Below are 17,362 nucleotides of genomic sequence, written 5' to 3'. Positions count from 1 at the left end.
TTCATAGATTTCTATTTACTTATACTAACGTTATTGTGCGAAAACCAAGAAAAATGCTTATTTGGGTCCCTTTTTGGCCCCTAGTTCCTAAACTGTTGGGACCTAAACTCCCAAAATCAATACCAACCTTCCTTTTGTAGTCATTAACATTGTGTTTAAATTTCATTGATTTCTATTTACTTAAACTAATGTTATTGTGCGAAAACCAAGAATAATGCTTATTTGGGCCCTTTTTTGGCCCCTAATTCCTAAACTGTTGAGACCAAAACTCCCAAAATCAATCCCAACCGTTCTTTTGTGGTCATAAACCTTGTGTCAAAATTTCATAGATTTCTATTAACTTAAACTAAAGTTATAGTGCGAAAACCAAGAAAATGCTTATTTGGGCCCTTTTTGGCCCCTAATTCCTAAAATGTTGGGACCAAAACTCCCAAAATCAATACCAACCTTCCTTTTGTGGTCATAAACCTTGTGTTAAAATTTCATAGATTTCCATTCACTTTTACTAAAGTTAGAGTGCGAAAACTAAAAGTATTCGGACGACGGACGACGACGACGACGACGACGACGACGACGACGACGACGACGCAGACGCCAACGTGATAGCAATATACGACGAAAATTTTTTCAAAATTTGCGGTCGTATAAAAAGGAGGATAACCTAAAAAATGGGGCAAATGAAAATTCCCTGTGAATAAAAAAATACAAATTTCACTACTATATATATGTTGTGTACAAGATATAAGTTTGTACAAATTATAATTTGTACAGAGTTTGTGTACAAGTTATAAGTTTTTTGACACATACCTTCTTGCACCAATTGATACAGGTTTATCTTCTAGAATGTACTAGTTTAATGTTTTGAAATCAAATTTATATACTTCAACCTAACATTTAGTGCTAGTCTCTTTGTCCTCAAACTGGAAATAAGGATACCTGAATGGTTCAAATTCTAATTTTATTTTTGTCCTTATACCATATTCGTACCCATAGAAAGTCTTTTTGTGGTCTTATATTTTTTTTTTTTATTAAATGCTCAATATTAGAAGTTATGATGAAGTTGTGCAAATGTCACAGAAATCTGTGAAATAAAAAACTGTGTTTGCATCATCCATAAACACTGATAACTTGTACAAAAAAACTGTACAAATTATAATTTGTATAACATTACAACTTGTACACAACATATATATGAATTCTTTGTTATATTTTAGAAAACCGTACCATTTTTGATTCTGTCAGATAATGATCCAGCACTAAAACCAGCAAACACCACATTGTGAATAGCACCAATCCTAGCACATGCTAACATGGCTGCTACTGCCATGGGAGTAGTGGGCAAATAAATTGCAACAGGATCACCTTTTCCTACTCCATGCCTTTTCAGTACATTGCTCATTTTATTTACCATTTCTGATAATTGTCTGAATAAAAAAAGTTAAAATATGAATATTACCCTGATTTTTTAAGCCTTTGTTGTGCAATGTATATATCTATGGATGCATTTCTTTAAGTGGGAGAGATCCGTTTGCGCCAAAAATGCGTCCTTTTGCGCCACAACTTTTTTTTCTCAAATGCTACGTTTGCGCCACATGTTTTAAAAAAATTCGTAAGGGTTCCACGGAACCCGGTGTCTCGCCTACTTTTTCTGTTAATCGCAGACTCAACAAAAATGAGGAAAAACATCAATAAAAATTTCCCTCACGATACTGTCTTTTGATTGAAAGAAGCTTCCAAGTTTGGTAAAAAAATCCAGGATAGTTTATGAATCTAATAAATGTTTTATAAACTTTAACTGCAGACTGTATGTAATATTAACTGGAAGAAAAACTAAGTCCATTTATAAGTAAAATACGGAAAAAGTGAATATTTTTTTTTACAAAATTTACTTCTGAATAATATCTTATGATCAGAAATAAGCTTTTGTCTAAGTTTGGTAGAAATCCAGGATAGTTTAAGAACATTATAAAAATTTTAAAAACTTAAACCACAGAGTGAATGTTTTGTTTCTGGCAAAAAAACTAAGTCCATTTATAAGTAAAATACGGAAAAGTGGAAATTTATTTTTACAAAATTTTCTTCTTGATACTATCTTATGATCATAAACAAGCTTCTGTCCAAGTTTGGTACAAATCAAGGATAGTTTATGAAAGTTATTAAAATTTTATAAACTTTAACCACAGAGTGAATGTAATGTTTCCTCGCAGAAAAACTAAGTCCATTTATAAGTAAAATACGGAAAAAATGGAATTTTATTTTTACAAAATTTACTTCTGGATACTTTCTTATGATCATAAACAAGCTTCTGTCCAAGTTTGGTAGAAATTCAGTATAGTTTAAGAAAGTTATTAAAATTTCAAAAACTTTAATACAGAGTGAATATTTGTGGACGCCGCCGACGACGACACCGACGACGACGACGCCGACGACGACGGAATGTAGGATCGCTTAGTCTCGCTTTTTCGACTAAAGTCGAAGGCTCGACAATTAGATGGTTTCATTTGCGCCAAAAATAAAACATACGATTGCCCTAGTTAAAAGAAAATTACTTCCTTACTCCTTTATTCGGACTTGGAACCGGCAGTGTAACACGGCACATGTTTCCTTTTCTGCAACATATGTTTTTATTGCTGCTGCTGCTTTTTATTGTCCAAAAACACAAACATTGAAGGATGAAATCCATAAAATAGTTAATAATAGTTCATAATAATAATAAAGCCCATACGCATGGTGGGAACAAAGCTCTGTGTCATCAACATTTGTGGCTAAAACATAAAGAGCAAAAACTTCTATTTTCTATATTGGCATATCTTTGTTAAGCAAAGCAATAAGTTTTATTCTCTCTCTGTACATTGACTGTCTAATGCTGCTTAAGTCATTTAATTCTCTTCAGAAACTCGTCTTTATGGTGCAATATCTCCTAACATGTGATACATAGCCAGAAATTAGTAGTGGTTTTGCTAATTAATATTCATAATATGTAAATGAGAATTGTACCACGTGATAGTACTTTGAACTGGACTGGCTTGATAGGCTTGATATCATTAAAATCTTTAAAACACGGATATTATAAGTTGCCCGTCACAGAGTCCTTATTTACAATCACTTTGATATTTCCGTAAAGTTGTCAGGCGGTCAAAATCAAAACAATGAACGCGAATTTAGTGAATTTTTCGTGCTTTCGTGAGTTTATTCTTCTTGAAATAGTGACAATTTAATTTTACGTGGGAACCTAGAGTTCAACGACTACACATACAAGGTTTGGACTTGCTTATTCTTTGGAAATTCAAGTTTCATATTTCACCCCGGCAACCTGTTTTTGTAATGACCTTGTAAGCCAATTTTCAACAAGAAGTTTGCAAATTTGACGTTTCAGCCATTTTAGCCTGTATTTTACACTGCAATGTTAAAAGCCTCTCGCTTCGATTTTTAAAATAGCTCAGGAACCTGTATTTTTGCAACAACAGTCATTATGTTTCGTTTAAATGGTGTATATTGTTGTGTATATTCATTTCCTGCCCCGGCAACCTGTCTATCACTTAAATTAAAATTAAAACAGACATTTTTTTCAAAATTCCCTATCATTTTAATGTAATTTCCGTGACACGTATCCGATTTCTTTAGTATAATATTCAAATAAGCAAAGTGGCGTTGATTTCTGGATATGACCTTTTGGGGCAAAAATAAGAATACATATATAGTAATCATTAATATTTATGATAAATATATGTACAGGTAAATTGGCACAAATGAGTTCCGAATATTGGCGCAATTGATACATTTTGAAAATAAAATTTGGCGCAAATGATACCCCTGAAAAACAGTAATTGGCGTAAAAGGACTGCTGCCCTTTATGTGTACTCTCTGATTAAGATGTTTATACTGTTGTAACACAGTACTGTGCAGTCTGATACATTTTATTCTTATCAACAAAATTAAGTCAAATATAGGCTTACTTTTCAGGTTGATGCTTAAAATAAAGACATCCAGTGATTACTTTTGTTTTTCACTTAGGTTTAGATCTTTTTTTTCCAAAACAAGGAAAAATGTGTATAATTCAGATTTTTTCCAAATTAAAGCTTAATGTGCAATAATTTGAATAAGACCCTTTTTTAGCTCACCTGGCCCAAAGGGCCAAGTGAGCTTTCTCATCACTTGGCGTCCGGTGTCCGGCGTCGTTAACTTTTACAAAAATCTTCTCCTCTGAAACTACTGGGCCAAATTTAACCAAACTTGACCACAATGGTTATGATCTTGAATATTATAGATAGAGATAAACTGTAAAGAACCAATAATGTTTAGTAGAGTAGTAAGATTTACAAATAAGTCAACATGACCAAAATGGTCAGTTGACCCCTTTAGGAGTTATTGCCCTTTATAGTCAATTTTGAACCATTTTTCGTAAATTTTCGTATTCTTTTACAAAAATCTTCTCCTCTGAAACTAGTGGGCCAAATTTAACCAAACTTGGCCACAATCATCATTGGGGTATCTAGTTTAAAAATTTGTGTCAAGTGACCCGCCAAACCAACCAAGATGGCCACCATGGCTAAAATTAGAACATAGAGACAAAATGCAGTTTTTGGCTTATAACTCAAAAACCAAAGCATTTAGAGCAAATCTGACAGGGTTAAATTGTTTATCAGGTCAAGATCTATCTGCCCTGAAATTTTCAGATGAATCGGACGACCCGTTGTTGGGTTGCTGCCCCTAAATTGGTAATTTTAAGGAAATTTTACTGTTTTTGGTTATGATCTTGAATATTATTATAGATAGAGATAAACTGTAAACAGCAATAATGTTCAGCAGAGTAAGATTTACAAATTAGTCAACATTACCGAAATGGTCAGTTGACCCCTTTAGGAGTTATTGCCCTTTATAGTCAATTTTTAACCATTTTTCGTAAATCTTAGTAATCTTTTACAAAAATCTTCTCTGAAACTACTGGGCCAAATTAATCCAAACTTGGCCACAATCATCATTGGGGTATCTAGTTAAAAAATTGTGTCCAGTGACCCGCCAAACCAACCAAGATGGCCACCATGGCTAAAAATAGAACATAGGGGTAAAATGCAGTTTTTGGCTTATAACTCAAAAACCAGAGCATTTAGAGCAAATCTGACATTTTGGTAAAATTGTTTATCAGGTCAATATCTATCTGCCCTGAAATTTTCAGACAAATCGGACAACCCGTTGTTGGGTTGCTGCCCCTGAATTAGTAATTTTAAGGAAATTTTTCAGTTTTTGCTTATTACCTTGAATATCTATAATACTAAAATTACGAGGTCCAATTTATCAGCCGGCATCAGGTAACCAGATGCTCCGCAGGGCGTAGCTTTATACGACCGCAGAGGTTGAACCCTGAACGGTTGGGGTAAGTATGGACACAACATTCAAGCTGGATTCAGCTCTAAATTTGGATTGTGATTAAATAGTTGACACAGCATAGGTTTCTGACACAGAATGAATGTGTTCTAATGAACTTAAAATTTTTGTTTTCTCTTAGAGCAATTCACTATGCTGTTGAATATTAATCCTCTCAAAAAAATGTTTTTTATTTATGAAATTTCAAATGAGAAAAATTGAACCCAATTTTTTTAATCACATCCCCCTTTCCCTTATTCCAAAACTAATCTCAATTAAAATTTCTAATGCAACAATAACTACTCATTTAAATACATCATAAAATATTAAGATGTAAAAAAACTGCTTGTTATCACTGAATGGTAAAGATTATTTTAATTTATCAGTTGGTAGTAAAAAGTGAATATACATTGTATATTGTATATAACAAAGATTTAAGTTGATTCTGGACAAAGAAAGATAACTCCAATTAAAAAAAAATCTTGCTATTGCACAATATTTTGCAATTAGATATTTCTTGCTTACTATTCTGGACAAAGAAAGATAACTCTAATTAAAAAAAAATTTGCTATTTCACAATATTGACTGCAATTAGATATTTCTTGCCATTGCGCAATACTGTGCAATTGAAAAGACTTGCTATTGCACAATACTTAATATAATAATTTTAGATCCTGATTTGGACCAACTTGAAAACTGGGCCCATAATAAAAAATCTAATTACATTTTTGGATTCAGCATATCAAAGAACCCCAAGATTTCAATTTTTGTTAAAATCAGACTAAGTTTAATTTTGGACCCTTTGGACTTAAGTGTAGACCAATTTGAAAACAGGACCAAAAATGAAGAATCTACATACACAGTTAGATTTGGTATATCAAAGAACCCCATTTATTCAATTTTTGATGAAATCAAACAAAGTTTAATTTTGGACCCCGATTTGGACCAACTTGAAAACTGGGCCAATAATCAAGAATCTAAGTACATTTTTAGATTCAGCATATCAAAGAACCTAACTGATTCTTTTTTTGTCAAAATCAAACTAAGTTTAATTTTGGACCCTTTGGACCTTAATGTAGACCAATTTGAAAACGGGACCAAAAGTTAAGAATCTACACACACAGTCATGACAGTTAGATTCAGCATATCAAAGAACCCCAATTATTCAATTTGGATGAAATCAAACAAAGTTTAATTTTGGACCCTTTGGGCCCCTTATTCTGTTGGGACCAAAACTCCCAAAATCAATACCAACCTTCCTTTTATGGTCATAAACTTTGTGTTTAAATTTCATAGATTTCTATTTACTTATACTAACGTTATGGTGCGAAAACCAAGAAAAATGCTTATTTGGGTCCCTTTTTGGCCCCTTATTCCTAAACTGTTGGGACCTAAACTCCCAAAATCAATACCAACCTTCCTTTTGTAGTCATTAACATTGTGTTTAAATTTCATTGATTTCTATTTACTTAAACTAAAGTTATTGTGCGAAAACCAAGAATAATGCTTATTTGGGCCCTTTTTTGGCCCCTAATTCCTAAACTGTTGAAACCAAAACTCCCAAAATCAATCCCAACCGTTCTTTTGTGGTCATAAACCTTGTGTCAAAATTTCATAGATTTCTATTAACTTAAACTAAAGTTATAGTGCGAAAACCAAGAAAATGCTTATTTGGGCCCTTTTTGGCCCCTAATTCCTAAAATGTTGGGACCAAAACTCCCAAAATCAATACCAACCTTCCTTTTGTGGTCATAAACCTTGTGTTAAAATTTCATAGATTTCCATTCACTTTTACTAAAGTTAGAGTGCGAAAACTAAAAGTATTCGGACGACGACGACGCAGACGACGACGCAGACGACGACGCAGACGACGACGCCAACGTGATAGCAATATACGACGAAAAATTTTTCAAATTTTGCGGTCGTATAAAAACAACATATCAAAGAATTCAACTTTATATATAGCTAATATAGGACAATTGTGTAGATTAAAAATTACACCACTCCAGACCCTTTTGTTTTCCACATAATTAATATTGCCAATAATTAACAAGTTCCGGGTCGAATCGGGTACCGATACCAATAGTATATTCACCTGTTACCTATTACCTTATCTGTACGTTCCGCATCTAACAGGCGCACCACCAAATATATACACGGGTCATAATCACAAAGTCGACACAACTAAATTCAATCATTGTCAAATTGTTCCCTATTTTAGTTTTTTTTAATTAGTAAGACTTTCTAAGATAACAATACGAATACTAAAAATTTGGACTAAGGTGTAGAGGTACAGTTTTCAATTTGTTAGCGGGCATGACGTAAAACAGCGAATCAAAGATTTGAACTTTATTGGACAATGCTGTTGATTAAAAAATACTCAATTCCAGGACCTGAATATTACCAATAATTGAAAAGTTCCAGGTCGACTGGTTCAAACAGAAAGATTTGAAAGCAGAGAAAACTGTGTATCTTATAATAATCGGCACAACTTTATCAGATGACAATACCAATACTAAAATAAGGCTTACACATAGTTATATACTTTAATTCAGTCACGGACCCGCGATATCACGGGTGTGTTCTAGTTATTATAGATAGAGATAAACTGTATACAGCAATAATGTTCAGCAAAGTCAGATCTACAAATAAGTCAACATGACCAAAATTGTCAGTTAACCCATTAAGGAGTTATTGCCCTTTATAGTCAATTTTTAACCATTTTTCTAAAAATTTTAGTATTCTTTTAAAAAATCTTCTCCTCTGAAACTACTGGGCCAAATTTAACCAAACTTGGCCACAATCATCATTAGGGTATCTAGTTTAAAAAAAGTGTGGTGTGACCCTGCCAACCAACCAAAATGGCCACCATGGCTAAAAATAGAACATAGGGGTAAAATGTAGATTTTGGCTTATAACTCTAAAACCAAAGCATTTAGAGCAAATCTGACATGGGGTAAAATTATCTTTTAGGTCAAGATCTATCTGCCCTGTAATTTTCAGACAAAACAGACAACCTGTTGTTGGGTTGCTGCCCTAGAATTAGTAATTTTAAGGAAATTTTGCAGTTTGGTTATTATCTTGAATATTATAATAGATAGAGATAAACTGTTAACAGCAATAATGTTCAGCAAAGTAAGATCTACAAATAAGTCAACATGACCAAAATTGTCAGTTTTTCCCTTAAGGAGTTATTGCCTTTATAGTCATTTTTTAACAATTTTCATACTTTTTTGTAAATTTTTAGAATATATTTTCCACTGTAATTACTGGGCCAAGTTCATTATAGATAGAGATAATTGTAGCAAGAAGAATGTCCAGTAAAGTAAGATCTTCAAACACATCACCATCTCCAAAACTCAATTTTGTCATGAATTTATCTGTGTCCATTGTTTAATAAGCACATAGACCAAGGTGAGCGACACAGGCTCTTGAGAGCCTCTAGTTTTAATTTTAAAAATCTTCTCAAATGAATCTAGTATAAATTTTGTATTCTATTTCCTTGTACGTCATGAAACATAGACACTATGGCTAAAATGGAATATATGGGTAAAAAATATAATAACAAAAATACTTAACTCAGAGGAAATTCAAATTGGTAAGTCCCTAATCACATGGCAAAATCAAATGACAAAACACATCAAAAACGAATTGACAACAACTGTCATATTCCTGACTTGGTACAGGCATTTTCAAATGTAGAAAATGGTGGATTAAACCTGGTTTTATAGCGTTAAACCTCTCACTTTGTACAACAGTCTCATCAAATTCGGTTATATTTACAATGATGCGTGTACTAAACAGACATAAAAAATAAAATAGTCAAAATATGGGTACAGCAGTCATCATGGTGTTACAATTTTAAAAGAAACAATTTCACGTGTCTGACATCAGAAAATTTATACGTCACATATTTTTGTCTTTCAATCTTTATCATGTTTATAGAAACAATTTAAAATTTCATGCGGGCAATGTTAGCAAACAGGTTTAAAAAATCAAAAGTATGTAAGAATTAATTTCAGAAATAGACGGATATTTAAACAGTCCTAAAGTTCTACAGAATTTATAAGAATTCACAAATGGTTCATTCCAATACGTGATTAACTAATTTTGACGCTTGTGGTTCCACATATTTTCTAATTTATAATAGAAATATAACATAATGACATATACTAGAACAATAACATGACAGGATCTTTTAAAGTACAGAGTCACGTTATAAGAACCAACGAAACACAAAAAGTCGCATATATAAAACACACCAGCAAAAATGAAAGATAATACAAACACACATTGACAGGATGTATAAATACTGAGCCACCTTAAATGGATATCACAGAAAACAATCCAACAGTAAAAGTAATATTAATAATAGAACAAAGACAAATGAAATTAAAGAACCTTAGTGAGCACGCTCACATACCCCACGTCCCCACATTGTCATTAGAGAAATTAAATAAGTGTAAGAAAAAAAAATTGTATAGAAAAAATATTGAATAATAATTTCCTGTCAATATGCACATCAACATAGTATGTCCTTATTATTTACAAAATTTCATGAAATTCTGTTGTGTGGTTTCAGAGGAGTTGAGATGACAAACTGTTGCAGAAGTACATTGAAGCAAATAAGTTCAAAGGGGCGTAACTCCTAGAAAAAAAAATTGAATCGTAATTTCCTGTCGATATGCACATCTACATAGTATGTCCTTATTATCTACAAATGTTCATGAAATTCTGTTGTGTGGTTTCAGAGGAGTTGAGATGACAAACTGTTGCAGTAGTACAATAAAGTAAATAAGTTCAAAGGGGGGTAACTCCTAGAAAAAAAATTGAATCGTAATTTCCTGTCGATATGCACATCTACATAGTATGTCCTTATTATCTAAAAAGGTTTCGTGAAATTCTGTTGTGTAGTTTCAGAGGAGTTGCGATGACAAACTGTTGCAGTAGTACATTAAGCAAATAAGTTCAAAGGGGCGTAACTCTTATGAAAAAAATTGAATCGCAATTTCCTGTCGATATGCACAACTACATAGTATGTCCTTTTCATCTGAAAAGGTTTCGTGAAATTCTGTTGTGTGGTTTGAGAGGAGTTGCGATGACAAGAAACAGGACGGACGGACTGACGGACAGACTGATGGACGGACTGACGGACGGACGGACGGGTCAAAAACATTATACCCTCCGCAACTTCGTTGCGTGGGGTATAAAAACAATATTACATGTTGTTAAGATCATGAAGATGATAAACCATGTCAGTACGCAGAATCTATACACCAAGACCATCATGTATTATTTGTGAAGTTGATACGGAATATTTAAAAGCATTTATTTGCTTTTAAAGAAAATATGACAGATACCATGAACATTTAAATGGCATTTTCAAGCCACTAATTAATACATATTAAAGCAAAAATAATCATTGATGAAAGATTTAAGCAAAAAAATAACAGGTGAGCGATTCAGGCTCTTGAGAGCCTCTTGTTCAATCTATTTTTTGTTCAGTCTTTAAACAATATATGCTACATTAAATGCTAACTGTTGATATATGAAGATCTGGTATGAGTGCCAATGAGACAACTCTCCTTCAAAGTTATAATTTGTAAAAGTACGGTCTTCAACAAGGAGCCTTGGCTCAAGCAAAACAGCAAACTATAAAGGGCCCAAAAATGACTAGTGTAATTAAACCCATTCAAACGGGGAAAACTATGTTCATATAATAATTTTGTGAAAAACAGTTGAAATTCCAAATTAAAACTTTCTCCCAGTTGTTTTTACTTTAATACATTTAAAAATAAAAGAAGCTTAGTGAGCGTGCTCACATACCCCATACTCCACATTGTCACTGGAGAAATAAAATAACTGTACAAAAAAAATTGTATAAGAAAAAACCAGGTGCTCCGCAGGGCGCAGCTTTATACGACCGCAGAGGTCGAACCCTGAACAGTTGGGGCAAGTATGGACAAAACATTCAAGCGTGATACAGCTCTGAATTTGGATTGTGATCAAATTTTTGACATTACATGGTTTTTTTTTACACAAAACAAATGTCAAGATTTTATAAATCAATTAAAGATTTCTTCTTCAAACTTTTTAAATCTAAAATTAAATAGTTGACACAGCATAGGTTTCTGACACAGAATGAATGTGGTCTAATGAACTTAAAAGTTTTTTTTTTTGCCTTTGAGCAATTCACTATGCTGTTGAATATTAATCCTCTCAAAAAAATGTTTGAAGAAATTTTCTTTTTATTTATGAAATCTGTAATGAGAAAAATTTAACCCCCCCCCCCCCTTTTTCTTCACATCCCCGTTTCCCTTTTTCCAAAACTGATATCAATTCAAATTTCTAATGGAGTTTGCAACAATAACTACTCTTTTAAATACATCATAAAATATTAAAATGTAAAATAAAGTGCTTGTTATCACTGAATGGTAAAGATTGGTTGGTAGTAAAAGTGAATATACATTGTTTATTGTATAAAACAATAAAAAAAACTGTATCAGCAACATTTTATATTGGCAAATTTCCAATGAAGTTATTTACATCAAGTTATTGGCAAATAAAAATAGAAAATGACATCATAGTCATGTCTGGCAAATGTCCAACATACATTATCTAAAAACATTTTAGATAAGATAAGGAAAAAAAGCTTCATCAGCAACATTTTATATTGGCAAATTTCCAATGAAGTTATTTACATAAAGTTATTGGCAAATAAAATTGGAAAATGACATCATAGTCATGTCTGGCAAATTTCCAACATATATTATCAACTACTATTCTATACAAAGAAAGATAACTCCAATTGAAAATTAATTGCTATTGCACAATATTGTGCAATTAGATATTTCTTGCTTTTGTGCAATACTGTGCAATTGAAAATTTCTTGCTATTGCACAATACTTGATATGGAATCCTGATTTGGACCAACTTGAAAACTGGGCCCATAATCAAAAATCAAAGTACATATTTAGATAAAGCATATCAAATAAGCCCAAGAATTTAATTTTTGTTAAAATCAAACTTAGTTTAATTTTGGACCCTTTGGACCTTAATGTAGACCAATTTGAAAACTGGACCAAAAATTAAGAATCTACATACACAGTTAAATTTGGCATATCAAAGAACCCATTTATTCAATTTTTGATGAAATCAAACAAAGTTTAATTTTGGACCCCCATTTGGACCAACTTGAAAACTAGGCCCATAATTAAAAATCTAAGTACATTTTTAAATTCAGCATATCAAAGAACCCCAAGGATTCAATTTTTGTTAAAATCAAACTAAGTTTAATTTTGGACCTTTTGGACCTTAATGTAGACCAATTTGAAAACGGGACCAAAAATTAAGAATCTACATACATAGTTAGATTCGGCATATCAAAGAACCCCAATTATTCAATTTTTGATGAAATCACACAAAGTTCAATTTTGGACCCTTTGGGCCCCTTATTCCTAAACTGTTGTGACCTCAACTCCAAAAATCAATCCCAACCTTCCTTTTGTGGTCATAAACCTTGTGTTAAAATTTCATTGATTTCTATTTAAGAATTGAATGCTTCTTTTTGTAAATTTATTGGGGTGTAAAAGCGTTGACCGAAGTACATTTTGTATGAAGCGCGGAAGCGCGTCATTCTAAAAATGTACGCACGGTCAACGCTTTTACAACCCTATAAAGTTACAAAAAGAAGCATTCAATACTTATAATTACATTTTTTAGCTATGATTATGAAAACACGAATTTTATATATTTTATTATTTAATTCACCTGTGCACTTTATTGTTGGAGCACGTGTTATCATGAACGAAAAGTTGTATTGAGCATTGCAACTGCTTACGGAATAACACGTGATGTGCAGTTAGCCAATTAGAATAAAATATTATAATGAAACATACATCTAATGTAATTATTTACTTATACTAAAGTTATTGTGCGAAAACCAAGAATAATGCTTATTTGGGCCCTTTTTTGGCCCTTAATTCCTAAACTGTTGGAACCAAAACTCCCAAAATCAATCCCAACCTTCCTTTTGTGGTCATAAACCTTGTGTCAAAATTTCATAGATTTCTATTCACTTTAACTAAAGTTATAGTGCGAAAACCAAGAAAATGCTTATTTGGGCCCTTTTTGGCCCCTAATTCCTAAAATGTTGGGACCAAAACTCCCAAAATCAATCCCAACCTTCCTTTTGTGGTCATAAACCTTGTGTTAAAATTTCATTGATTTCTATTCACTTTTACTAAAGTTAGAGTGCGAAAACTAAAAGTATTCGGACGACGACGACGACGACGACGACGCAGACGACGATGACGACGCAGAGGACGACGCCAACGTGATAGCAATATACGACCAAAAAATTAAAATTTTTGCGGTCGTATAAAAATTAAATCATAAGGCCACACCAATTTGATTAATAGTTCTTTGGATTTTCGTGCTACTGTTTTTGAGAAATCAAGTTTTCAACAACAACAAAAAACTAACGCTTCCGTATTTTTTTGGTCCGCATGCCGCTCCGAAATTAGTCTTGCATTGAAATTTTTTTTTCTCACTGACGCCTTGTTTTTGCATATAATCTAATTTCTGAGTTCAAAGGCATGTGTGATCAATCAATAAAAAGTGAAAGGAAATATAAAAATCAAAATGTCCAGACATTGATCAGTTGTTGTGGTTTCGGCTCAATGCCGAGGACAAGCAATCATTGAATAAATAGCTGCCATCCATTGTTCGTCCTCATTTACATTTGAAGATATATTTTATGAAGACAAAAGGGTAAAGTCTGTCAATACTTCGTTTGATGATATCAAACACATACAAATTCAACAACAGCCGTCAGCATCACCTATATAGTCCGAGATTACTCAGATGTCCAATGGCTGATTTGCCAGACAAGCTGGGGCTGGGGATTGTCTGGCAAAACAGCTGTTGGACCTCAGAGTAGTTTCGGACTACACCTATCAATGTTGGCACTGACATGGATATTTCTGTGTTGGGAGAGTTAAACTGTAATTCCCAGAGCGCATCATACAATTCACAGTAGAAGTTAGTTTTGATGAGAACACATAATATCCTTCTTTTCCAAGCACAGCTCTTAATATAACAATAAGGAGATATAGTTAATTGCCAATAAGACAACTATCCACCAAAATTCAAAAGAAGTAGATGTAAGCAATTATAGGCAACCAAACATTCTTCAACCATGAGAAAATCCCATGTTTTATTTAGGACCTTTCCAGAATAAAATGTATGGGGGGAGGAAGGCACCTGAATTAAAATTTGATAAGTGGTGGTTATTTAAGAAAGATTGCTTGAATATTTAAATGAAATATCCAATTTAAAATGTATGCATGGTGGGGTCAAATAAAGTGCCTTCCCCTCCCCCTACATTTATTTTTGGAACAGCCCTTGGTGGAATTTAATTAAACCTCAAACATTGTCAAAAAAGGCTTCTCACCAAAAAGTTACAAACTGAAAGTATCAATTTAGAAATTGTCATGTGTTTTGCATGCTCTTTACATTTGTGAAGGTCATTGGTATTGCCATTTCTATTAGTCACATTTAAGAGGATTTTTTTTCAAATATTTGCATGCTGCAAGGTGAAAGAGACTACAGTTGTTTGCTTAGAGTCAGAATAATGTATTCAAATGGGATAACAGGCCTTATTCAGCAAAACATCAGTGCTTTTCCTTCTTATTCTGTTTGATAAAAATAGCATGTATCACTTTTAAAAAAAAAAATATTGCTCGCTCCTCTTGCAGACCCACTCGCCTGTCAAAAACTCATTTCAAGAATTTTTTTAAAACAAAAAAAAATTGCTCGCTCCCCCCATTTTTTTTTTAGAGCAAATGTCCGAAGAACTATTTATCAAATTGGTGTGGCCTAAGAGGTAAGGTCAATTTCCCCTGGGTTTTTTTAACAAAAGGGCCAATTTCAACAAGTTGAGAGCCTGAATCGCTCACTTGTATTTCAGAGGAGAAGATTTATAAATGTTAGCAAACGCGATGAAGAAATTGTGTAAAATTGTCTTTAAACTTTAAAGGGCAATTACTCCTTAAGAAGTCAATTGAAAATTATGGTCTTATTAACTTTTTTGTAGATCTAACTTTGCCAATCGCTGAACATTATTGCTGTTAACAGTTTATATCTATCTATAATAATATTCAAGATAATACCAAACCAGATGCTCAGCAAGGCGCAGCTTTATAGGACCGCAGAGTTCGAACACTGAACATTGGGGCAAGTATGGACACAACATTCAAGCTTGATACAGCTCTGAATTTGGATTGTGATTAAATAGTTGACACAACACAGGTTTCTGACACATAATGAATGGGGTCTAAGAACTTAAACTTAAAAACTTTAAATTTTAAATTGGACATTACCTATTATGGTCCAATATCCAAAATCTAAATACATGGTTAGATTCAGCATATCAAAGAACCCCAAGAATTCAATTTTTGATGAAATCAAATAAAATTCAATTTTGGACCCCTTAGACCTCAATGTGGACCAATTTGATAACCGTGCCCAAACATCAAAAATCTAAATACATGGTTAGATTAGGCATACATGTATATCAAAGAAACCCATATTTACAATTTTTGTTGAAATCAAACAAAGTTTAATTTGGGACCGCAATTTGGACCAACTTGAAAACTTGGCCTATAATCATATATCTAAATACAGGTTAAGATTCAGCATATCAAAGAACCCCAAGGATTCAATTTTTGTTGATATCAAACAAAGTTTAATTTTGGACCACTCTTTGGACCAACTTGAAAACTGGTCCCATAATAAAAATAATAAGTACATGTTTAGATTCAGCATATCAAAGAACCCAAGGATTCAATTTTTGTTGAAATCAAACAAAAACAAGAATGTGTCCTCAGTACACGAATGCCCCACTTGTACTATCATTTTCCATGTTCAGTGGACCGTGAAATTGGGGTAAAAACTCTAATTTGGCATTAAAATTATAAAGATCATATCATAGGGAACATGTGTACTAAGTTTGAAGTCGATTGGACTTCAACTTCATCAAAAACTACCTTGACCAAAAACTTTAACCTGGAGCGGGACGGACGGATGAACAGACGCACAGACCAGAAAACATAATGCCCCTCTACTATCGTAGGTGGGGCATAAAAAAGTTTAATTTTGGACCCCAATTTGGACCAACTTAAAAACTGGGCCAATAATAAAAAATCTAAGTACATGTTTAGATTCAGCATATCAAAAAAACCAAAGGATTTTGTTGAAATCAAACAAAGTTTAATTTTGGACCCTTTGGACCTTAATGTAGACCAATTTGAAAATGGGATAAAAACTTAAGAATCTACATAGACAGTTAGATTCAGCATATCAAAGAACCCCAATTTTGATGAATTCAAACAAAAAAAAAAGTTTAATTTTGGACCCTTTGAGCCCCTTATTCCTAAACTGTTGGGACCATACTCCCAAAATCAATCCCAACCTTCCTTTAGTGGTCATAAACCTTGTGTCAAAAGTTCATAGATTTCTATTTACTTAAACTAAAGTTGTAGTGCGAAAACCAAGAAAATGCTTATTTGGGCCCTTTTTGGCCCCTAATTCCCAAACTGTTGGGACCAAAACTTCCAAAATCAATCTCAACCTTCCTTTTATGGTCATAAACCTTGTGTTTAAATTTCATAAATTTCTATTGACTTATACTAAAGTTATAGTGTGAAAACCAAAAGTCTTCGGATGCCGACGACGCCAACGTAATACCAATATACGACTAAAAATTTTTCAATTTTTGCGGTCGTATAAAAACTGCAAAATTTCCTTAAAACTTTCAATTTAGTGGCAGCAACCCAACAATTGGTTGTTCTATTCGTCTGAATATTTCAGGGCTGATAGATTTTGACCAATTGAACAATTCTACCCCATGTCAGGTTTGCTCTAAAAGCTTTAGTTTTGAGATATAAGCCAATCAAACATAAGAACATAAATCAAGCACTATTGCTGAAAATTGCAT

The 17,362-nt window shown here is 33.0% G+C and overlaps 1 protein-coding gene across 1 annotated transcript in view; it reads right to left on the bottom strand.

Annotated features, from left to right (window-relative positions):
• The window catches only part of LOC143069311 (acetyl-coenzyme A synthetase 2-like, mitochondrial), an 83,955-nt gene that overhangs the window by 58,929 nt on the left and 7,664 nt on the right, over positions 1–17,362 (bottom strand). The window contains exon 3 of the mRNA XM_076243878.1: positions 1,225–1,424. Coding sequence (XP_076099993.1) covers positions 1,225–1,424 — 200 coding nt within the window. The remainder of the gene's footprint in view (positions 1–1,224; positions 1,425–17,362) is intronic.

The sequence above is a fragment of the Mytilus galloprovincialis genome, chromosome 3, assembly GCF_965363235.1.
Source record: "Mytilus galloprovincialis chromosome 3, xbMytGall1.hap1.1, whole genome shotgun sequence".
Classification (NCBI taxonomy): Eukaryota; Metazoa; Mollusca; class Bivalvia; order Mytilida; family Mytilidae; genus Mytilus; species Mytilus galloprovincialis.
Note: the sequence above shows the minus strand (reverse complement) of the source record. Positions and strands in the feature narration are given on the sequence as shown.